This window comes from Pinus tabuliformis, chromosome 4_1 (assembly GCF_031772625.1).
Source record: "Pinus tabuliformis cultivar Carrire ecotype Pingquan chromosome 4_1, CPIR1, whole genome shotgun sequence".
In the NCBI taxonomy this organism is placed as follows: Eukaryota; Viridiplantae; Streptophyta; class Pinopsida; order Pinales; family Pinaceae; genus Pinus; species Pinus tabuliformis.
Genome location: NC_142303.1, coordinates 475,327,045 through 475,351,565, shown reverse-complemented (window position 1 = coordinate 475,351,565; position 24,521 = coordinate 475,327,045). Strand labels below are relative to the sequence as shown.

The 24,521-nt window shown below is 38.0% G+C and overlaps 1 protein-coding gene and 1 pseudogene across 1 annotated transcript; one reads left to right on the top strand and one right to left on the bottom strand.

The window, feature by feature from the left end:
* Positions 1-273: 273 nt before the first annotated feature.
* On the bottom strand, positions 274-1,272 carry LOC149176541 (putative ADP-ribosylation factor GTPase-activating protein AGD14; annotated as a pseudogene).
* Positions 1,273-7,655: 6,383 nt separating this feature from the next.
* Positions 7,656-8,246, top strand: LOC149176540 (uncharacterized). Its single transcript, XM_089421508.1, has one exon. It carries the CDS (start codon positions 7,656-7,658, stop codon positions 8,244-8,246), a length of 591 nt encoding a protein of 196 aa, XP_089277634.1.
* Positions 8,247-24,521: the final 16,275 nt, after the last annotated feature.

Sequence of the window (24,521 nt, the reverse complement as noted above, 5' to 3'; positions counted from 1 at the left end):
CAAAATATAACAAACATAATAAAAATCAAACATATAACATTTCTTTTTATATTAAAAAAAAACCTACGTAACGAAAACATAAAACATAACAAAAAAAACAACGTAATAAAGACGAAATTTGCCATCTATAAAACGTTTTCATGTGCGAAATCTTGAAGTGAAAACCATTTCATAATCTTCCATGAGAAGTGTGAGAAATACGAACGTGGCTGGTAGTGAAACGTATCACGCGGAATAACATACTCTCGAAGATGCAGTTCTCTGGCCCCGGAATTATCTACGGGCTTCAGGTAGTGAACATGTAGATCCTTCAATATCCCTACTGCCATTTTCTCGAGGAAAATCATTGACTTTAAGAGTTGGAATATCATCACCCAAAATATCCCTCACTGGACGGATTGGAGGAGGGCTATTGATATCATAATATCTCTGATAATTTGGTGATTGTTCTTCAAGCCTGCGTCTATCAGGTGTGTCAGGATAATGACGATCTTCAAATCTCCTGTTTTGGCTACCATTTCCAGACCTATAGTTAAAGCGTTTATCACTGCCACTTTCAAAATTAGTAGGACTTCTCGTGTAGGTATCGTCATAGCGGCGATTGTATTGAACATTTCTATCATATCTACTTCGATCAGATTCGTATTGACCCGGACTTCTTCTCTCGCCATAACCATATCTTTTATCTTCATATCCTCGATCATCATAACGACTTCGGTCATAATCAAATTTTCGAGCACCAGATCCAGAACGATCACCATAACGACGATGTACATATTCGTTTTCATATGGAGAGCTACGAGAATCTGACCGAAATGAATCTGGTCTCCTACTTTCAGAGGCATCATCTCTATCACCCATTTTTCTCCTGGAGGTCTATCACCGCCTCTATCACCACTATACCTCTGGTTAACATATACATGCTTTATAAAGTCCCGAAGCCTATCAACATTGCTGTTGTCTAGGAGTTGATGACGTCGTGGATCGAAGTCTTTGAAATATATTTCTTTTGCTTTCTGATTGCCACCTGTTGAAGAGAAGTCACTCCTTGAGGAGTAAATTTAGCCATGGATACTGATTTCACTCGATGTGTGAACTCCCAATGGATCCCACTGCAAGTCGTGCAAACAAATGTCCAGAAATTTGTACACACGTATTGGTTTCCGAGGCTGTTGTAGTTAATACATTTTCGATTGGGAGGAAGCCCCAGAAAACTTCGTATAATCTTCTCATTCCTCTCATCTTCCTTCATTCTGATTGCCATCTGTTTTCCTCAGGGTATACACAGGAAGAATTGCCAATCCAACGAACAAAGATTGAAGAACGCACTCCTTAAGATCTCCATTTAGCTCAGCTGCGTCATCCTCAAAAATCACAATCTCGATACCTGGTAAATAACATGACCTTCTGAACGTAGAATGACATCGTCGAAGAGATTGAAGGTCTCAGGGGCAAGTTGCAGGAGTGACACCACCATCGTCGAATTGAAAACGTGGACAACTTGGCGTAGGCATTGAACAATCTGGTATGTTGTAGCGTTGTCCAGACCGGTGGATATCTCGTTCATGAACAGGGCTTTTGCAGCTCCAACAATCATTTCCCCAGTGGTAACTCTTTTCTTCTACCCTCCGGAAATTGAAATCGATTTTCCTCTATCTCCTCAGAAATCAAATGCTGTAGATTTACTCATGCCAGAGAAATCGAAATTCTGGGTCAAAATAAGCCGCAACAGAATGATAGATGGTGGATGACGATATTTCTGATGGATTTTCGCCTTATTCCTGAGATTTTCTCCATGATTGAGCCCACGATTTCCCCAAAAGAGTGGATCTGCCCAACTTCACTACCAAAATTTTTTATTTTAATTCAAACTGTCCATCTTCCCTAAGCTCGACCGCTTGCTTGAATAGCGCAGAGATTTTTTTATTATTGCAAGTTTAAAGAGGTGAAACGAGAACACAAATCTAATTGCAACTCGTCATGCATTTTCTCCAAGGCGAATAACCTCGGTCCTTTGGTTTTTTCCAATGTCGTCTGGGATTTTGTATGTTCATTTTTATGCATGGGGCTTTTTATATATGATTCGACCTCTTTATTGTTTTATCCATTATGGAAGGTTTTGATCTTTCTTTTTTTTTTTCAATTATGTGTCTTGGTTTATAATGTATAGTTTTTGTTTTTTTCTTTAATGTTTTGTTTGGTTTATGTTTGTTTTTAATTTTTTTATTATTTTTTAATGGTTTTTTTTAATGTGTTTTGTTTTATTAATTTTTTATATGTTATTTTTCTTTAAAATATATTTATATAAATTTAAAAAGAAATACTTTATTGATTTTTTATTATTATTATTATTATTTTTTTCTTTTCTTTTCTTTTTTTTCTCAATATGTCTACTTCTATTATTATACAAAAAGATTCAAAAAGTTACAGCAAGGCCTTAGCCTTGAAAATCTTGCCATGAGGTTGACAATTAGCCCAGATGAACACATTCCAAAAATTGGTGGACTTCCTTCTGTTGCGTCTTCTCCTAAGACCCGAAACATTGCTAAACAGGGACAAGCTGAGACATACAACCATTGCGCAACTGTGCAGCGCTAAACAAGGACTTTCAGACATACAGACCCATACAGTCGACACAGAGACATATAGACACATACTATGACCTGACACAGGCAAAATTGCGAGTTTCAAAAACAGAGTAATGCGCCTACTTCTTAGGCTGCCGAGAGCAGAATGCCATACAAGATCAGTCATCATCCGTAGTGTAGGGTTCCTCCACTACCCTGCACCCGTATTGCAAAGAGTCTTCCGAGTCTGAGCGAAGGACCACCGAGCCGGTTGGGTCTCCCTGAGCTGGCTCGCTTGGACCTGCAGGGGCAGCTTGAGTCGCCAAGGAGGAGCTTCCCATGACCGGGCGTTGAGTATCAATTGGAGGCGCCATCCCTTGTTCTGGCGGAATTGCCGGATGTGCTGCTGCCTGGCCGCTGAGATTTTCACAATTTTCTATAGTAACAGAAACTAAGAAAGTGGAATTGGCAAGAGTGCAGGGGATACGATAACGAACTGTTGGATGCGCCGCATGCTCACATTCAGCCATCCTACCACGCCCGTGTCCTCTGCCTCTTCCGGCTCTGGTAACATGAGGACGGTTTTGCTCAGGTGCCAACTCGACCGAGGAAGAGGGGGAGATGGGGGCAGACCTCTGAGAGGTGGCACGTCCACGGGAGCCTCCACGTCTGCTTCCCATCCTAGGACGCTCTCTCGGCATTGCAATGTACAGAGGATTAACAAGCGAGCAAATACACGGAGGGGAATGACTAACCAGAACGTGAGCCCTTTGAACTTGAGCCCAATGCCTATGAAACACTCTCGTGCCTGAAACAGAGACGGAATTGGGCACTGAAAGTGATTGACCCTGAGTTACCAACAGCACCGCAGAGGAGTGCGAAGAGGCTACAGAGGAATGCGAAGAGGCCGCAGAGGAATGCCAAGAGACTGCAGAGGAATGCGAGGAGGCCGCGGGAGCACATAGATTTTGAAGCGCCATTGCACAATTAACCAAGAGGCGGATGGAGGAGTAAAAGAACCGCATTAAAAACCTTGCGTGAGACCAGCTCACTCGTTCTGCAAGGTACCTCGTGGCGTGCATGGGCTGACACCTGCCCATGTGAAGCGCCACCTTCGTACCATCATACCATTCAAACACCCGCATCCGGGATTCAAACACCCGCATCTGGGAATTTTTTTTTTTTTTTAATATATATGTTCCATTAAATATATATGTATTAAAATTTAAAAAGAAAAAATTCATTTAAAATAGAGAATTTTTCTTATTTTTTTTAAAGATATACTAACATGAATTTTTATTATTGTTATTATTATTATTATTTTTTTCATAAAGCGCAAGAAGAGAGCATACTCGAGATTTCATTAATCGATTGTTTTTTTTTTAAATGCAGAAAATAAAATGAAAAGAATTGATCTCATACTTGAAATTATCGCTCCTGCTCTTCGCTTATGCTCTTTATTCACAATTGTTTGTTTTATTGCAATTTTTCATGCCAAGGGTTAGTAAATGAGTGGATCTTATTGCACCACAAAATTGCAAATTTACTCTAAAAAAATCACAAAAATTTGTTTTTTATTTGTTAGTTCTATTTTACTAAATGAAACATTCTCTTAAGTATAAGAGAATTTCCAATGCATCCATCTGCGTAACAAGATCATGAGTAAACTCATATCCAAGTTTGAAAAATAAACCTTAGTGAATTCTTGGACATGATCATAAAAAATTGATGATAAAGAATGTAACCTAATGACTAGTTGAGACCAAATTTGAGTATGATATTTAGGTTTTTGATCTTCTTCAATTGTCATAGCACAAAGCTCTTCAGATCTTGTTTGTTGCAATTGGATTTTTTTTTTCTTTCTTTCAAGAATGGGGTTTTTTTTATTTGTGGATGTTTTCTTTTATTTCTATGTTTTCTATATGAAAATGCAAATAAACTTAAATGAAAATACGTAAATAAAGATAATCCTAAATGGAAATGACCTTAAATGAAAAATGCTTGTCAAACAATCCTCCTAACTAGCTTACATCTAAGCTTGCTTCCCTGACAACGACGTCAAAATGTAGGGCGATTTGATTGTATGCTAAATCCATGTCATTTAATTTGTCAACCCGGGGGTTTCGTAAACTTAGAAGAAAACCAAAATATATGGGACCTCAGATGAAACTGTTGCAGGAAGTTTGTTTAGAATGGAAATGCATATTACAAATCTAAACTATTTTGAAAAGAAAAGATTCAGATCTATTTTATGAAAGCATATAAATGATTGGTCAATGAGATTAGTCTATTTTAGAAGACGGAGAAGAGGCTCTTATTCAAGAGTTTTGGTTGTCCTTCCACATTCCTTCGATAACATTGCCAAACATCTAAGAAAGCATGATGAAATGTAACTATGAAATCATATAAATGATTGGTCAATAAAATTAGTCTATTTTAGAAGACGGAGAAGAGGCTAGATTGTTCAAGAGTCTTGGTTGTCCTTCCACACTCCTTATATAATAACATTGCCAAACATATATGAAAACATAATGAAATGTAACTACGAAAGCATATAAATTTAGTCTAGTAAAGCATATAAGAAAGTGAATCTTGATTCCGTCCAACCCTAGTTCACGGAGAAGAGGCTCTTTTCTAAGAGTCCTAGTTGTCCTTCCACATCCAAACTAATTACTGAAAGGAGATCAATCTTCACACAACAAAACATGGCCATAACATGAATTCATAATGGAATTATCTACAAGTATTTACAACAAAGAAATAAGACAAACATCCCGAAGTAAAACTACTATATTCACAACTATGAACATTACTCTACAACAAAGTGTACTTAGCTTGGTATGGGGATCCTTCCATTCCTCAATGAGCACACATGAATAGCTATCACACCTTAAGAATCAAACAACACTCATAACTCATAATTTTGGAGAAAATGATATTATTCATGCTTAATGAACAATCATAAATCTAATGCTAATGAATAATTGATAACTGTTAGGTTCCTTTGAAGGATGCTCCTCTTATTTATACATGAATTAGGGATATCTTCTCAATAAATGTAAATCCATTAAATATCTACTAGATCCATACTTGTCTCAACATATCCATAAATACTAGATACAAATCCTATGACACATCAAGATCTCCATGATCTTTCTCCTTGGAATATGGTCCACCTCTTGGGTTGAAATTTGAATTTCATCTTGGGTGGCCACATAAGGGTGCCTTGGAAGCTTCCAAATGATCTACACATGTCATCAAACTCCAGCCATTTTTAGGTATAAGGAAATACATGTTATTTTTCTAACTTTTAATCATAAATCCACTCAAAATACATGAAATTAATAACTTTGGAAAATGTAAATGTGAAATGTAGTAATGATAATGTAGGTTTATGTAATGATAATGTGATGGAATGAGGTGACAAAATGAGGATAAAGGTGAGATATAAAGTGAAAGTGAATGTTAATTTTGGCGGCCCAACAGTGGGTCAAGGTCACATATGGATGGAGTCGAGCAGGGTGCGGGAAATCGAGGATTGGTCTGACCTGAAGAATGTCCATGATACGACAATATTCTTGGGGATGACCAACTACCAATGAAAGTTTGTAGAGGGGTATTCCAAAGTGGCTATGCCACTGACAGACCTTTTGAATAAGGATAGGCGATGGAAATGGATGGAGAAGTGTCATGCAACATTTAAGGATTTGAAGAGAAGCGTGGTTACAACACCGATACTGAAGCTACCTGACTTCGAGAGACTATGTGAGGTGCACACAGATGTTTCTGATTTCATGATTGGAGGAGTCACATGTAGGATGGACATCCAATGGCATACGAGAGTCAGAAGTTACAGGATAGAGAGTGACAGTATCTGGTTCATGAAAAGGAGATGACTACGATCATCCACTATTTATAGGTATGGAGGCATTACTTGATTGGGAAGCCTTTCGTTGTCAAGAATGATAACGTTGCTGCTAGTTATTTTTCATCCCAACTGAAGTTGTCAGTGAATCAAACTCGTTGGCATGACTTCTTGGCAAAGTTCGACGTGACTATTGAGTACAGGCCAAGTAGACTCAATGTAGTTGCAGATGCCCTCATTAGGAAGGGACAATTAGCCGCACTTGAGGAGAGAGGACCATGCTAAAATAAGTAGGAGTCGAGTTCATATGGCCGATGAGATGTAGAGTAGACCACGTACTAGTGTGGAGACATATATTTAGGCAAAGAGCATTCTGAAGCAAGTGAAGGAGGGGAAGACTAAGAAGTTTTTCCTACAAGATGGACTCTTATTCTATGGGAATTGACTCTACATTCCAAAGTCATTTGGAATTAGGAGGCACCTCTTGAAGGAGTGCCATGATTCTCCATGGGTTGGCCACCCAGGGCAGTGTCATTCTTTGACATTATTAGAGAGAGGGTACTTTTGGGAGAAGATGAGGGAAGATGTGGAGGAGTATGTGCATATGTGCATCATTTGTTAGTAGGACAAACCAGATAACCAGAAACAGGGAGGATTTTTGCAGCCTTTATTGATTCCGGAGAGACCTTAGATGAGTGTTTCAATGGACTTCATCACTCAGTTACCGCAGGTGCAAGGGTATAACAAGATTATGTTCGTTGTGGATCATTTTTCCAAGTATGTCGTATTCATTCCGAAAAAGATATCGTTGGGGCCGAGAAGATTGTTGAGATATTCTTTAAGAATGTTGTGAAGTATTGGGGAGTACCTTTGAGTATCATGTCTGACCGAGATCCACATTTTACAGGCAGATTTTGGACCACTTTGTTCAAGTTGGTCGGGATAGAGTTGCTGCAGAGTTCAAGTTACCATCCATAGACAGATGGGCAGACTAAACAGATTAATGCACAACTAGAGGACTACTTGAGACATTATGTGAGGGATGATTAGAAAAATTGGCCTAAACTCTTGGATGTGGCTCAATTTAGCTACAATTTGCAGAAGAGTTCCGCAACCGGGTATAGTCCATTTGAGTTGGTCAATGGACAGATGCTAGTTGCTCCACACACTGTGCTACCAAGGGGATTTTTTAGGAGTCCACATGTGAAGAGATTCTTATCAACATGGGAGGAGTCTTTGGAGTTAGACGGTTACATCTGCATGATGCAACAGGGAGAATGAAGAAATGGGTAGATAAGGATAGACAAGACGCACACTTTGATGTTGGGGACATGGTTTTTCTCAGGATCATCGAAGATCAATTTCAACCACTGAAAGAGACTACGAGATCTTTGACGAGGAAGTATGAAGGGCCATTTTGGGTGAAGAAACGAGTTGGTGAAGTTTCTTACAAGTTGGAGCTTCCGAGCCACATGCGCTCGAAACATCTTGTGTTCCATATGAGTCAACTCAAGAGATGTAGAATTGATGCACATCATCCTGAGAGGACACCACCACCAAGGGGACCAACCATGATTGTGGATAGACCAAACTTGGTTCTGGACAAGATCTTGGATCTCAGGACCACAAGTGTTGGGAGTGCCACACGGAGGGAGTTCTTCATTCAATGGAAGGGCGCACTAGAGGAGAGTGGTTGGGAGATGGAGGATTCACCGTGGAGATGGAAAAAGGAGATTGCAAAGTTTAATGAGGAGTTGGCACGATTGATTGGATTATCGAGGACAACAATGACTTGTGGTGGGGGAGGATATTAGGACCCTAAGTCGACATCGACGCCCTTGGGCGAGTAGGGTGCCCAATCAGGCGCACATGAGTCGTAGATGTGAGTCATCGGTATGGGCGCGCCCAAGTGTGCAATGGGTGTGTGGACGTAGTGTCAGGCGCGATGGGCACATGCCTGACTCGGGTTCTGTTAAAGGCATGCGAATGGAGAGTTCACCCGGTGAGTTCGGTTAAACGTGACACATGGAGCGATGAACTGATTATTAGTAACTCAATTTTGGTTAAATGCGACGGGTAAAACGTGCGACGAGGGTGCACACCGGAGCAGCGCGTCCACACCCGAGTGCGGGTCAATTGAACGAGGGTGACACAACACGGGTGAGTCGGGGGGCGAAAAACCAAACATAGCAAGGAAGTGCGATGAGCCAACACAACGATGAGAAAATGCGACGGGCCGATATACAACAATGAGCGAAGGGGCATGGTATGTGTTGGTGGCAGGTCAACTTGGTGAGTTGACGCCCCAATCGACACGTTTATTGGAAAAGCCACACGGTGGGGAGCGTATAAGTAGAATGACCATAGGTGGAGAGTTGACATAACCGCAAAACACACAACACAACTCGGTATAGTTCGCAGTACGAAGGGTCGAGGAGGAGCAATGGGTCACGGGCAATTTGGGTCTAAAGAAAGGCGCATGGGAGTTGGGTAATGCACCCACACTGCAGGTAGCGAGATCACAATTGTGCAACGACATTTTAGACAGGTCATGACTGTGCAGGTTTATCACGACAACAAGGAGAAGAACACGATAGCATGCAACTAGTGCACGGTAGTGTGTTGGGAGGTCATGACAACGTGCAAGAAACTTAGTAGTTTGTGCATAATTTGGGTAAAAGAAACTTAGTAGTTTTTGCATAATTTGGGTAAAAGAAACTTAGTAGTTTGTGTATAATTTGGGTAGAAAGCTTTACCCATTCAGGGGTAACCTCTCCTTGTAAAATATATATAAAATTACAAAAATTTATAATAGAAATATAAATTTGATATATTGTTGTTTGGCCTAAGTTTTGGGATTTATGTATTGTTGTTATGTTATTCCGCACATAATTAATAATAATAAAAAATGCACATAATAATGTTGATAGACATAATCCACAAAATGAAAAAAATACTAAATATGGAAGTCTAGCCAATGCCTCACCCTGAACAATGTAACCGACTCAAGAACGTGACTCTCCCCGTGCTATCTATGCCATAACATCCATGAAAAGGCCAAGATAAAAGTTTTGGAGAGATATTTAAAAACTACCAAAATAACAATCAGAAAGATAATTAAAAAATGTTTCACGAATTAATAAATCACATTGTGTATTCATTCATGAGGATATATAGTGGACCAGCATGTTTTCAAACAACGAAATCCTAAAAGCTTAGGAATGTTAAACCTTTTACATAATTGAAATACGTCCATCGTAATTCGTAAGTATTGAAAGGCCTTTCAAAAAATACACAGCCACAATGGGAAAGATAACTAAAGAATGTTTCCCCAAGTAATAAATGACATTAATGAGCTGATATGGTTGATCGTCATGCTTTTAAATGACATCGAAAGCCTAAATATATTTAAGATGTTTTTTTATACTAGCAATTGTCCCAAAAGGTACAAAGAGAGGCCGATAGGATTATTAAATTAGAATTGTTGAATTTCTCTAGAAGAGATGTTGGTTCAAGCCTACAAGGAGCAAAGAGATTTGATGTTTGGAGTTCTATGCTTTTTGGATACCATATTTCTTTAAATACAACTTAATTTTAGAAAAGTTCAAGCCCAATGCAGTTCTGCCATGCAGACATACACTTAAATCACTACTCGGCTTATGATATTGACAAATTCAAAGTAAACTGGTATACAAGAGAATGTACCAGGCTAAACCACAAGTTACACATCTTCAGACCTGAAAAAGTACGTAACAATGGTTTGGCAAATCAATAGCGATATCATAATTGCTTTTCTTTCCACATACATACAATTGCTCCAAAGACAAGGACAAGAAAATTTTCAGCTCTAGTGAGCACCAGTTGGTCACTCAAAAGAGTGACCACTAATGGCTTTCACATTTATACAAGGAATTGGCAAGGGATTTTACATGGACTCCACTCAACTTCAGACACAGCTTCAGCCAATATGCAGAGTGGTTGAAATTGAACACAGCTAAGTAGTGACAATGGCTCACAATAATACACCAAGTATAAAATATTGAAGCTTTTACAAAAGCAAGGAGTAAGAAAAATTATGAAGCTCAGAGAAGTAGATTTAAATCAATCAAAGCTTGTTGAACGGCTATAACGTCCATAGAAATAATCTTCCAAGGTTCTGCTCTCATGTACAAGATCTACATTTTGATTTGGACTACTGTTTGATACCAAATCATCATCAACTCCAAGCATTGCAAGTGATAGATGAGTTTAGATGTCACAACTCCCAGAGTTTGCTCTGGATTCATCCTTAATCAATTCATCTAATTCCATGGACATTGTCAATTGCCTCTTGGTCCAATAAGGTAGGTCATCTCCTCTCCTCGTAGTAATTTCAAAATCTGCAATAATAAGTTACAGACAAACAATGAGGAAGAATAAGTTCACGTTCTTACATTAACATTTATCCATTATTTGAAATTTGACAAAGCTAGTTTAATACAAAGGTAAGCCACTTTATTTGGGGAAACCAAAGCTTTCAATTCAGATCTTGCAATCTAGATTTCAACTAGGATAGTGATTCTCAGGAAAGATATATACTCTCTTGATATTGGAGCGAAAGTAGATATGCTGGCTCTTCTTGCCTATTTAGGGAGGGGTAATTTGCATACTGAAGCTTTGGCTTGAGATATGAGGTAATCTCTTTTGCTAACATTCAAAGAATATTATATTTCATTAATGGAAAAAGAGATTATTGGCAATTGAGGCTTTGAATATTTTGCCATAATCCACCATCAGCATTCAGGGCTAACTTGTTTAAGGGTGATGATTTTACAAATTGAACTACTGAACAAATGTTTAGATTACAACCCTAAACACTAGATCTAAACACCCTTAACTCTATGTCAGAAAGATATCAACTCGATATTTCATGTACCATTCTTCGTTATGGGCAAAAATAATTCTAGCACTAACTCCTCACAGGAAAGGAAATGTCTTCAAGCAACTAAATTTGACATAAGATCAGAAACTGAAACATATACACGCAACTAAAGAGAATAAGAGTAATTACTCTGTTCATTCGAGGTCGAAACTGAGTTGCCTGTCTCAGACAACATGCTGCACCAATGACCATTCTTTCATCTTGCTTATGTCATAAGCATCTTCCAAAAGTGGATCTGCAAGTTCTTTTACATAGCCAAGTGCCAGTAATGGCCTTGCCTAAATTTTGAAACTTACAAGAGATTAAGATTCTGAGCCAAGACAAAGAAACCAAAAGAATCCAAAATTATCAAATACAAAACAAGCAAGGACACTAGAGCCCTACCCACATAACCAGGCTTTCTTGGCCTTTAGGATTCTTGTCATTGATTGGTTTTCTTCCAGTTATTAGCTCTAGAAGAACTAATCCAAAGGAATACACGTCTGTCTTCTCATTAACCTTGCCATACATGAAATATTTTGGAGCTAGATTCCTGAAATATGATAGCAGCTAGTTTTATGAAGTCTTGATTATAAATGACATTTATTTTCCTAAGGAAAGAGCTGGTGTAAAGAAAGAAATGGATGTTTACCCAAATGTACATACAACATCACTACATGTGATATATGCAGATGTTGTTGAAGCCCATTTGGCCAGCCCAAAATCTGACAACTATTCACAGAATATCTTTAGTTAACGATCCATCGAAAGATGATTTGCTAGTTAATGATCAAGAAAATCTTATTATAACATCTCCAACCAAAAAATACAGACAATTCAACAGAAGCTTGAGAGCTTGTTTCTCTCACAAAGATCAAGATACCTGAGGTTCAAAGTCTTCAGAAAGAAAAACATTAGATGATTTCACATCTCTATGGATGATAGGATGAGAACAACCTTCATGCAGATAAGTCAAAGCTTTAGCGATTTCAATGGCCACTTTCAGCCTATCTTTCCAATGAGCCTATGGCTTGTCCTTTCCTCCTGTAACCCAACTTTTTCTGAGAACTGGGAACAACACTTAACACTAAAAAATAATAAAAATCTCCAAGGACGTAACATGATAAATGCATGAAAATTGGCATACTACATACCATAAAGAGTTTCTTCCAGACTTCCTCTCAGTAACAAGTTGTAGACCAAAAAGTACTCCTTCTCTTCAACACAGTAACCAATTAATGAAACAATTTCTTCGTTATGGGCAAAAACAATTCTAGCACTAACTCCTCACAGGAAAGGAAACGTCTTCAAGCAACTAAATTTGACATAAGATCATAAACTGAAACATATATACGCAACTAAAGAGAATAAGAGTAATTACTTTGTTCATTCGAGGTCGAAACTGAGCTGCCTGTCTCAGACAACATGCTGCACCAATGACCAACACAAACCTGTTTGCAACCATAGAGATTTGAAAGATATTTACAAGAAAAGAAAGGAATCCTAGATAAAATCAATCCACAAACCTGTTGTTTAAACAGGGCATGTAAGGATCACGGACAGGAGTACAAGGCCTTAATGACGTGCTTCTTGAGTGAACAGATAATTGGGCTTGAGTAGATAAAGTCTGCTGGTCATGCCTTCCATTATGTCTATCGATCCGAATAATTTTCTTAGCCTGAATAGAAGATTCTTCAACCACGCTTCTGTATTCTGCTCTATAACCACGAGACCTCTTGTTTTGGCCCCATTGTTGGAGAAGATCTCCTCGTTCTACAACGTAATGCCTTGAGGGCTGGTTTCCCTGGCTAGTCTTTCTATCTTCACTCTTCTCACGGAACGATTCCAGAATGGAGTTTACGTATTTGAGAGCTTTCTGGTGGTTCCCGTTGCTGCTTGTCGATGACCCTCCTTTCGTCCTTACTATCTTTCCTTCCAAAAGGGTACTAGGATGGATCCCATTTAAAATCCTTCCATTCTTGAGGTTTTCTTCCTTCTTGCATAGTTTCACGTGTCTTTTTTCATTACTCATTGGCATAGAATCCACGCTAGCCCCTTGATATCTGCACAGAGGAATCACGAGCGTAACATAAATTTTTGGCCACAGATTTAGTTTGCAGGTTGAACAAGACAAAATATATGCAACAGAGCTTCATTTCAGAACATATTTCATGGAAAAACAAACTAAAAAATCAGCTTAAAATGCAGTTTTTCTATGGGTCTTCAAAACATGGGCTTCAACCCTTCATATTCTCTGCATCTAGGCTTGGATTAGCCAGGCGGATATTTCCTATATCAATTACTGACAGCCAAAAACACGCAACCCAAATCTGAAGGGCCATCCCCCACATTTTCATCACATTTTATCTTAAACGGCCAATTTTCAATCACAAAATAGAAACAGTAGGGAGCTGATCCTCAAATTCCAAGCCTGTTTGGAGAGATTGAATTTGAAGGACAAGATACAGAAAGTTACGGCACATATTTCTTCTCAAACAGTGCGGAAGTCTCAGCTGAGTCTTTTCTGGCCTTCCGACCATGCCCCAAAATAAGCCTTCACCATTTAGGTAAACTAAAATCGGTTCATGCACTAAAAACAATAAATTTTTGCACAAATATTTGATTCAAATAAGAAGGATTTTAACGGCTTAAAGGCCGTGATCTTCCCTCCTATACTACATAGAGACAAAGGCAATTGTCAGATCCATCCAAGAAAGACCTTCCTGGAGTTCCATTCACAGAATATTATAAATCAATAAGAGATTTCAACAGCTGTTGTTTCTTCAGTGCTTCTATAAACAATAACCTGCCATGCCACAAGATGGTAAAAGCATTCCTAGTGTCAGTGCTTCTATAAACAATAACCTGCCATGCCACAAGATGGTAAAAGCATTCCTAGTGTCGTCTCAACGCACCGCCACTCGCAATAAAAGGATAGAGAAAAATTACTGCAGTCCTAAAATATGTTTGAAAATATCAAAGGTAAAGAATTTGGAGGGCTACGCTTGCAAGCACGAAAGAAAGAGTGTCAGAAACGCCTCAGGTTCGACCCTGGCGCAACTTACACATAATACCTTCAAATATTTCTAAACTACAACAAGTATACAAGATTTTAGAGGCTGAAAATTTTCCTTTAACAGTAGACATGCACATATTACAGATTACAAGGTTTCAGAGAATACGATTATAATGAGAGCCAGAAAACTGAAATGAAAACTTAAACTACACCGCCGCGCAAAGGATCGCCAGAAATTCCCATTCACAGTTTTCTAATCCATGAGTGCATGCTTGCCTGTTCGATACCTGTTCGCCATTAGAAACATGGGAATACAGGTAACCTGATGAGTGCATGCTTGCCAGATGTGATGCGCGACGAGGATAATAAATCAGTAAATATCTTTTTATTACCAGATGTCAAACAAAAAAACATATAACAGATGTCAAGCAGAGAAACAAAGTGTAGACAAAAAGCTCACTCAAAAGAAGGCCTATCAACTTAATTATTTCAATAATAGTAAACCTTTAATTTTTTGAAATAGCTCGCCACAATGTGAAAGATAACTAAAGAATGTTTCCCTAAGTAATAAATGACATTAATTACATTAACGAGCAGATATAGTTGATCGTAGCCCCTTTGTCTGATGGCCCTGTATACTTTGATTGTTTCCCAAACTTTTCCATATATGTGTTTGATGAAACCATTAAAGATATCTTACAGCTGCAAATCCATACTACGGGTTTTGATATGAAGAGAAAGAGGAACAATATAGCCATCCAGACCAAAGCCTGTTTCAGACATACCAACACTTTATGGCCAGCAATCCGTCATACTCCCAGTCGAGATTCCAAATCAAGTGTGGTAGTCAAAACTGACCCAAAGAACCAAAAGATTGAACATCTATTGATAAAATGGGAAGATCTGCAATTCCCTGAACATTGGGTTGTAAATCACTCCAGGCCACAAATTCCCCGAAACATCACTTCTGCCAATATAACAGAAAATGCTTCCAATGCAGTCATATCCTTTCCTCGCAGGTCAACTATTGATCGGAGGAGAATAGATGCTGTTTGTAAATCATCCAAATACTACAGAGATCCTTCCACTGTCGATACCGCCTGTTCATCATCATCCTTTTCTTCTTGTAAACATCCACAACTTTTCGAATTAGCCCAGCTTGTAAATTTTTCTTCTTTAGAAGTAAAATGTCCAGATTGTACAAATGTCGTAAATCTGCTTACTCTAGCCGAACAGAATGTTCATCTGCACCATAATCCTCGCACTGGTGTTGCTCCTCCATCTACTTCTATCAGCTCATGCCCGAATCCTAAATGTTCTGATATTCCTTTCCCACATGAGCCTGAGCCCGATTCAGATCATGTTCTCATGATCCATTCAATAGAAGAAGAAGACCCTAGGCTTACTCAGATGATTTGCTTAATGAGACCAGCAAAGCCGAGGTATGGGTTGGGGAAACTTGAGCAATCAGAACTGATTCCAGAATGCAGATTCAAACAGATTCCTTCTGACTGTAAAAAGCCTGCAGTCATGGAAATGCATAAGTTTTTTGCACTTATGGATGGGTGCTTAAAATCACAAATCAGTTCTAAATGGATGAAAGAAATGTTAAATTGGGATTTGTATACAAATCCTCAAGCAGATGAATTTGACCAAGGATATACCCCAGATCAGAAAAGAAAGTTAGCCACAGACTGGAAACATTATATGGAAGTAAATAATGTTTGGATATCTTTCTACTCATGGAAAGATAAAATTGCTCCTATAAATGTTTTAACTGGTGCTACTTCTAGCAGTATGATTGACAAGCATGGATGGACTGCAATTGATGGATCCACAGTTGAAACCCCTACTACTTTTCCCCCATATAAAGGAATCATCTTGGGAGAAAAGACAAATGCAGCCAAAGCCATTCCCTTGGTTCAAAAAGATGATAATGCCTTAGGAATTGATGGAAGAATTCAAAAGGCTAGTGAACAGTTAAATTGGACCAATACTGCTCTAAAGGGTCTAGAAATGAATGTGGCTAAAGCAGAAGATGTAAAGAAGCAAGTAGATATTGTACAGTCTTCACTTAATAGTGTAAATTCTTGTTTGAATAATTTACAGTTTGATTCCAGCATGACTTGTTCTTACACCAAGGAATCATTGAATAAGATTGAAGAAATAGGAGAAAACTTAGTTGGACATATTGATGTAACTAAGACACTCCTTACTGGCTTAAATGAGAAATTTGAAAGGATGCAGGTCACAAAAGTTGAGAAGCCAGTTCCAAATTCTTTCTTGGTAAAAAGAAATATAAAGATTGAGAATCCAATAAGAAATGTACAGAAATTCCCGCTGCTGTTCCCCACCTCAAAGACTGATGAGTCTGAACACATCAGTATTGCTTCCTTATTCAGGGAACCAGAAACAGAAGAACAAAAATCTCAGGAAACACAAATCTTCCCAATCTATGAGCCTCTTGAACATAGATTTTCCAGATATTCTGCTCCTGACATTGAAGGGAAAGGGAAATTGCCTGAAGCCCATACTTTCTTCCCTGATTCCCACAGAGAATGGAACATAGACAACATGAGCATTGGCCAAATTCGCCAGATGATTGATTTAATGTATACTGAATATAAACTCATGTGTCTTAGAGGAAAATCAGAGGTAGATGCTTGCAGAACCATCATCCAATGTTTTACAGGTACTCTTCTCAGATGGTGGGAAACTGAATCTTCTCCTAAACTTATTGAAACCATGGAAGCAGAAGTGCTCAAGGATGAAAAAGGAGATGTTATTCATAATCCTGATGGTACTGTAATAAGCAATATGATTGGTGCGCTAACATCAATGATTCTAGAACATTGGTGTGGCTGTGAGACAGAAATTGCCAACAAACATGAGGTCATTTTGATGAACCTCAAATGTCATAAGATGTCTCAATTTGATGATTTCCATAGAGATTGGATGCAGCGAATCTATGAGGTGAAAGATTCCAAAAACTTGCTCTGGAAGCAGGTATATCTAGCTGCTCTACCCTCTAGATTTGTTGACTATATTAGATTGCAAGAAATTTTTCAGTTACCTTTTGAGTCTTATACATGGGGAGAAATTTATTCCCTTATTACAAAGACGCTGGTAAGTCTTTGTACCAGCTCGAAGGTAAACAAGTCTTTGGAAAAACTGTCCAGACTACCAGATAGAAAGTCCATTTGTAGCAAATATGGACTGACAATAGATGACCCATTGGTCAAAAAGAGAAAGTCTAGGAAAAGGGCCAAAAGAGAATTCAAAGAGACTTTCTACAAAAATCGAAGGGATTATCCAAAAAATAGGAAGTATTCTACAAGGGATAAAAGCCATAAAAAGAAGGGCCACTACAAATATATCCCAAAAACCCATTATTATACTCCTTCTGACATCCATTTGCATACATCCAAGCAAGAAAAATGGAACAAAATTACTTGCTGGTTGTGTGGCCAGACTGGGCATACAGCTTCAAGATGTCCCCAAGGGGAAGAATCAAAGCTTAATAAGGGAAAAAAGACAGCTGTTTATGCTCAAAAGGCTAAACAAGTTAAGAAAGAGTATTCAGGCCCAAGCTTTTGTCTGAGATGTAAATCAAAGACCCATGCTACAGAAAGGTGCCCAAATCTTATTATCAAAGACTCAGCCCAGCAGCACCAACTAGAGGAATCGTCTCTTGATTCTTTTAGCACTTCAGAAGAAGAATTTCAAGTTAATATGGGCCAGTATACTGATTCTGAATCATCTGAATGTTCTTGCTATAATTCAGAAGAATGTGCATGTCATATATTTTATGAAGATGACTCTGAATTTTTGTACAGTTCCAGCGAAGAGGAAGAAAGAACAAAGCCTCCTAAAGAAAAAGTCCTAATGGCATCTGCTGAAGAAGAGGCGGAAATGAAGATTTTATCACATATTAGGACAATGGAAGAAGGACCCATGAAGAACCGCCTGATAGAAGCTTTCACAGATCAGCTTAAATCAAAAGCCTCAAAAGAATCAGGTAAGAAACCTTTGTTTGTCGATGCATCCTATGAAAGGAACACTAAGTCTTTCCAAATGCATCACCAGAAACCAGGGAAAGTAAGATCCCTGACTTTGGGAGAAGTGAGTGGTGAAATTCACCAACTCAAAGCAGAGATTTCTGCAATCAAAGCTCAAATTGCAGAAATTAAGAAAGGCAAGGAGATTCAAGAAGAAAAAGAAGAAGAAACCTGGAACACAACAGCCCATAGCCAAGAAATTCAAGTTGCTGAAGGAAGGTCAGACCCAAATTTTGGCTTTCAAGATATGAGATTGTTTACCATCACATATCAGCAACATCATGTCAAGGTAAAAATATGTATCCAAGGCCAGATATTTTCTATGACTGCATTATTAGATTCTGGTGCAGATATTAATATTCTTAACATCAGAAATGTTCCAGCGAAATATTGGGTCTCTGCTGAAAGAGAAGTTGTAGGCCTAGGAAATAAGAAACTCAAATATGAAATTCCTAGAGCTTCACTATGTTTCGATACCCACTGTGTATACATGAAGTTTGCCATAGCAGACATCCCTGTTGATTGTATATTAGGGAATGTCTTTTTAGCTGCAGTAGAACCTCATGGCTCAGCCAGGTTGAAAGGAAGTAGAGCTGGTTATTTTATTTCTGTACCCACATCTAAAGGTAGAAGAAAAAGAATTGAGCTTCCTTATGTTTCAACTCCAAGAGTTTCTACAATGGTTCAAGCCATGCAGAAATTAGACAAAGCAGAATCTTTGCTATCAGATCTTAAAGATCTAAAAAGCACATTGAGAGTAGAAGAACAGCTGAAACTACCCCAAATCAAAAGAAGAATCCAAGAACTGAAAGGAAAACTGGAAGAAAAATGTTGTTCAGAAGAGCCAAATGCTTTTTGGCACAGAAAGCAACATACCATTAAGTTGCCCTATAAAGAAGGATACACAGGAAAGCCCTGTAAAAGCAGAGCAATCCCTATGAGCCAAGAATACAGAGAACTATGCCAAAAAGAAATTCAGCAATTGCTCAACAGAGGATTGATCAGAGAATCTACTAGCCCCTGGAATTGCTATGGATTCTATGTAAACAAAAGAGCTGAACAAATTAGAGGTATCCCTAGACTTGTGATAAATTACAAGCCTCTAAATTCAGTCTTGGCCGATGATACTTATCCCATTCCACATAAAGGAGATTTGATCAGGAGAATTGCAGGAGCCAAAATATTTTCAAAATTTGATTTAAAAGCAGGATTTTGGCAAGTTGCCATTAATGAGGAAGATAAGTTCAAAACTGCTTTTAGTATTCCTGCAGGGCACTATGAATGGAATGTCATGCCATTCGGTCTTAAAAATGCTCCTTCAAAGTTTCAAAAGGTCATGGATGATATTTTTAAGCCATATTTTGATTGGCTACTTGTATATATTGATGATGTTTTAATTTTTTCCAAAAATATTGATGATCACTTCAAACATGTAAATATTTTCATGAAGTTGGTCAAGAAAAATGGGCTTGTGCTTAGCAAAAAGAAAATAGAAGTATTTCAGACTTCTATAAAGTTCTTAGGCCACCAAATTTCTAATGGACAAATCTCTCTGCAACAACATGCCATTGACTTTGCAGACAAATTTCCAGATGTCTTAAAAGACAAGACACAACTGCAAAGGTTCCTTGGCTGCCTAAATTATGTAAGCAGTTTTTATCAAGACTGTGCCAGTGACAGGAACGTGCTCAATAAGCGGCTTGGCAAAAATCCCCCTCAATGGTCAGATGCCCATACCAGAGCAGTGCAAGAAATCAAAGCAAAGGTAAAATCTTTGCCTATACTGTATATAGCAGATGATGAGGCATTCAAGATAGTTGAATCCGACGCCAGTGACATAGGCTGGGGAGGGATTCTGAAACAAAAAGTTGACAAAGAAGAACAAGTGGTACAGTTTGCCTCAGGGGTATGGAACCCAGCAGAACAGAATTATTCTGTTATTGAAAGAGAAGTAAAAGCTGCATGGAATTGCATCAGCAAGTTTGCAGTATATCTAATAAACAAGCCTTTTCTTCTCAGAACAGATGCGTCAGCAATGAAGAAAGTCCTAACCAAGGACATCAAGAAACCAGAAGAAGCAAAGTTTGCCAGATGGCAGGCACTCTTTGCAAACTTTGATTTTTCCATTGAGCACATCAAAGGAAAGGACAATTGTCTTCCTGACTTTCTCAGCAGGGAATTCCTTGAACAAAACGCAGCACATGTCATGATGATTATTACTGAGTGGGACCAGCACCAAAAACGAGAGGTCTTGAGAACCATTCCAGATAATCAAGACTGGGATACATACAGAGACAACTGGAGACCCACATGGCAATTAAGGAACACAAAAGTCCTTGATGCCAACTTACAGCCTCACACTGATCTCCAGCACTATGTACCTGAAAGAAAGGTGTACCCAAAGGGTAGAAAATGGATCCATGATATGATGTATGACAAAGCAAAAGCAGATGCTGGAACCGCAAGGCGGGCCCTGGAAACGAATTTTCATGACATTGGAGGTATCTGGCACCATGGAGGCCGTGACACAGGAATATATGAAAGCTATTATTGCATCTACCGAACCAGAGACCTGTGGATCAACCACCCTCAAGTCCAACCATGTGCTCGATGGCCCAGAAATGATCCCAAGGTAATATTCCCCGACACAGTTTATGATTTTTCAGATTATAAAAAGCTGTGGTGGGACTTCATGAATGTTGATGACAGAGAAGAAACCCATTACACAAAGTTGAAATTCAGCACATTGGCAGCATCCCAGAAAAATCTACAATGTGAATGGTTTCAGAACTGGTGGACAGATTACGGAGTCAGCAGAACAGCCATGGACCCAGTATATCATGAAAGATATGAAAGAAAATACTGTCACAGATGTTTTGAGTACAACATTGGGGAATGTTTTCATCGCATATACAACACAGTAAAAGAAATGACAGTTCAAGAGTGGGATCCTTTTCACATGACAAATTATTCCCTCCAGGAATACATGAGAGAGCACTTAGAATGGTATGTCTTAACCAAAGTCCAGCATCAAATCATACTGGGTAAACCCATGATAGTCCGGAGGATTTATACAAAGGCATGTGATGATCTACTTTATAAAAGAAACAGATTCCCTGATCTGACTGTATTCTGATTACGTACCAGTCACAAGGGCTTAATTGTGACCAGAGTTCCCGTGGGCTTTACTGTTTAAAAGCTTCCACAGTGTAAATATTCTCAGCTAGTCTTTTCCCGTGGGCTTTTTGTACAAAAAGTATCCACTGTGTAGATAGCCATAATTTGTTTTAGGTACATGAATCTACTTTACAGACTATATCTCATGCGTTACCCGAAAGCAATTATTCGGTCTGCTTTATGGACCCGAATATTTGTGCGGACGTCGCTCTGATAGAGGCTGAAAAGTAATGATTCTTTAAGCTTTAAGTCATTTCTGTCCGACCAACAGTAATGTTTGTCCCCCCTTCTCATCCTATATAAGAAGGGTAAGGTTCATTTGTTGGGCATCGGCATTTGGAGAGTTTTGTGTGTGTGTTTGAGTCGAGTGTTCTCCTGCTCTGCATCTGCGGACATCTAGTCTGATCTGCTTGCAACACGAGAAATCACTCAAAGTCCTTAGTTGGTTTGAGAAGCCTGCGTATCAGTGTGCTCGGCACTGATAAGAACCTAAAGTGGCCGAACCATTAGAAGAGTCAAGTGTTTGGGTGTTAAGTCTGATTCTGAGACAGAGCCTATACCTCGCCAGGAGCCTCCGGTAGTAACTTGCTCAATTTTGAGCTGTGAAAAGTCCGGTAAATGCGAGATTAGTCTATCTCTGTATAGAATCCATTTCTATAAAAGCTCTGTGAGCATCCTGTAAGAATTTTCTCCATTCTGAAATAAAATGAGTATGCCATTCTGTTATTGAGTACCTCTGTGTATTTATAAGTCCGCTGTGGTAGTAGTTTTCTCTGTGCTTTCATCCCAAGTTCGCAGGAAGTTCGCCAAAAGATCGAAGGGACACCAAGGCCATTTGAAGGCGCGGATGCCGTTGTTGAGGCCGTCAGAGTGTGAAAGATCCAAGTAGGTTCATCACTGGTTCATCAGGAGTTGGCTACCAGAGAAATACGAAGAGACACAGAGAACGAGCAAGCTCGTGACAGGAGCCCCTGCTAGAAATTGGTAAGCCTAAAAGTTTAAAAATGTCAAACGTGTGAAGTTAAAAGGTCAAATGTTTTATAAAAAAAATGGAAGTTAATAAGAAGATTTTATATAGCAACGAGGCGTATAGCATGGCAATTATATATATAATTTTTTTATAAAAATAATTTATAAAGAAATTTAAAAAAATTACACAAATTTTTAACACATGTATCAAAACCATACTAACCATGTAAGGTATTATACTTTTTTATTTTTTTATTTTGAACAACACACACTCACATATATCAATTTTTTAACGAGAAAGAAATGTGTAATTCATTCAATTTTTAAATATTTTAATCCATATATTGAGTAAAATATTTCAATGTCAAGAAATTTACTCTTTTTGATTCAGAGTTAAAATGGATCTAAATTGAATTATTTATTAATTTTATTTTATCCTATTTCACCCCGCCAAAATATTTACACATTAAAAAATAATAATAATATATGAACTAAACATACACATATTTACAAAAGCGTGCAACAAGCTTTTTAATCATGGAGAATCATCATCACTTTACCATGAAGATTTTTAAATTATAAATAGACTTTGTTACAATACCATGCCTTATCAATATCATATGCCCAAAAAAATCATAACTTATTCCATATGACTTTTTTTTAATTAATCAAATTAATTAAAAAGACAAAAAAACATAACTACTTTGAAGATAAATCTCAACATTCGATTTATAACTAATACTAAAAATATTCTAGAATATTTCATGAAGGTTAAATCCCTACCATTCACATAATAATTATTGATAATTAAATTAAAATTCTAGAAAATTTATTTAAAAATAGAGATATCTATTAACTTAACTAAAACCTCACACCACACAAGAACTAGATGAAATTTAAACAAACATTATAAAAAAACACATATATTTTATCACTAGTTAATCTAATTTATTCTCATACAGTATGATAACTAAAAATATATAATTAATTGCGCCAAGAGTCACTCTCCAGTAAAACATGTAGTTGAAATATTTTAATATATTATTATTATTTAAATATTTTTGACAATCAAATTTTTTTGATAATCTTATATTTATTACTACAACATCAATCACAATAACAACCAACCCACCACAAAAAAACTCAAAAACAAAACAAAACAAAACCGAACCGTTCCAATGATTTTTGTCCGAAATTGATGGGTCGGGAGAAAACGCCGAATAACCGATCCCACCTTCATCCCTGCGACTCGGAATGTGTTTCAATGTTTTCATGAGAGAAAAATCTTCTATTTTGGTGTTGAGTTTGTACGCCTCTTGACAGCAAGCGCAGGCGGAGGGACAACGAGGCGCCAGCTGTTTGATCGAGAATAGTCCCAAGTGTGCCAACAAATAATATTTTATTTTTTTTATTTATGCATTTTTTGGCGAAGTCAACTCTATCTAAAATATCTTGAGACATCAGGCAATCTCTGATGAGATTGGATGGAGTATGATGCTGTCTTTCTCGCAAGGGACAAGTGTTTACCATACTTGAACATCTGTATGCGTAGTTGGCACTCAATTATGTGGGTAGAGAGCGATTTGATCAATGCGTTGGAAATTGGACAACTGTTATGCATGCAGCAATGGAGGGTTGAATGCAATATAGGTAAAGATAAGCGTTTTCTAAATTTATATATATATATATGATATTTAGAAGGTAGAGATTTTATTCATTTGAACCATAATTAATATGCATATCAATATGGACAGTTGGCGCTAAGTTATGTGTTTAAAGAGTGATTTGGTCCTTGGGTAGGAAATTGACTTTTATGAATAGAATAATAATAATGGAGTGTTGAATGTATGAGAAGTAAAGATAAACATTAATTTCACAATTTTTTTTTCCTCAATGATAATTATATGTTCTTCAAAATAGATGTAGAGAGGTAGATTTATGGGATTGCAAAAGGATCAAGGTGTTTTTT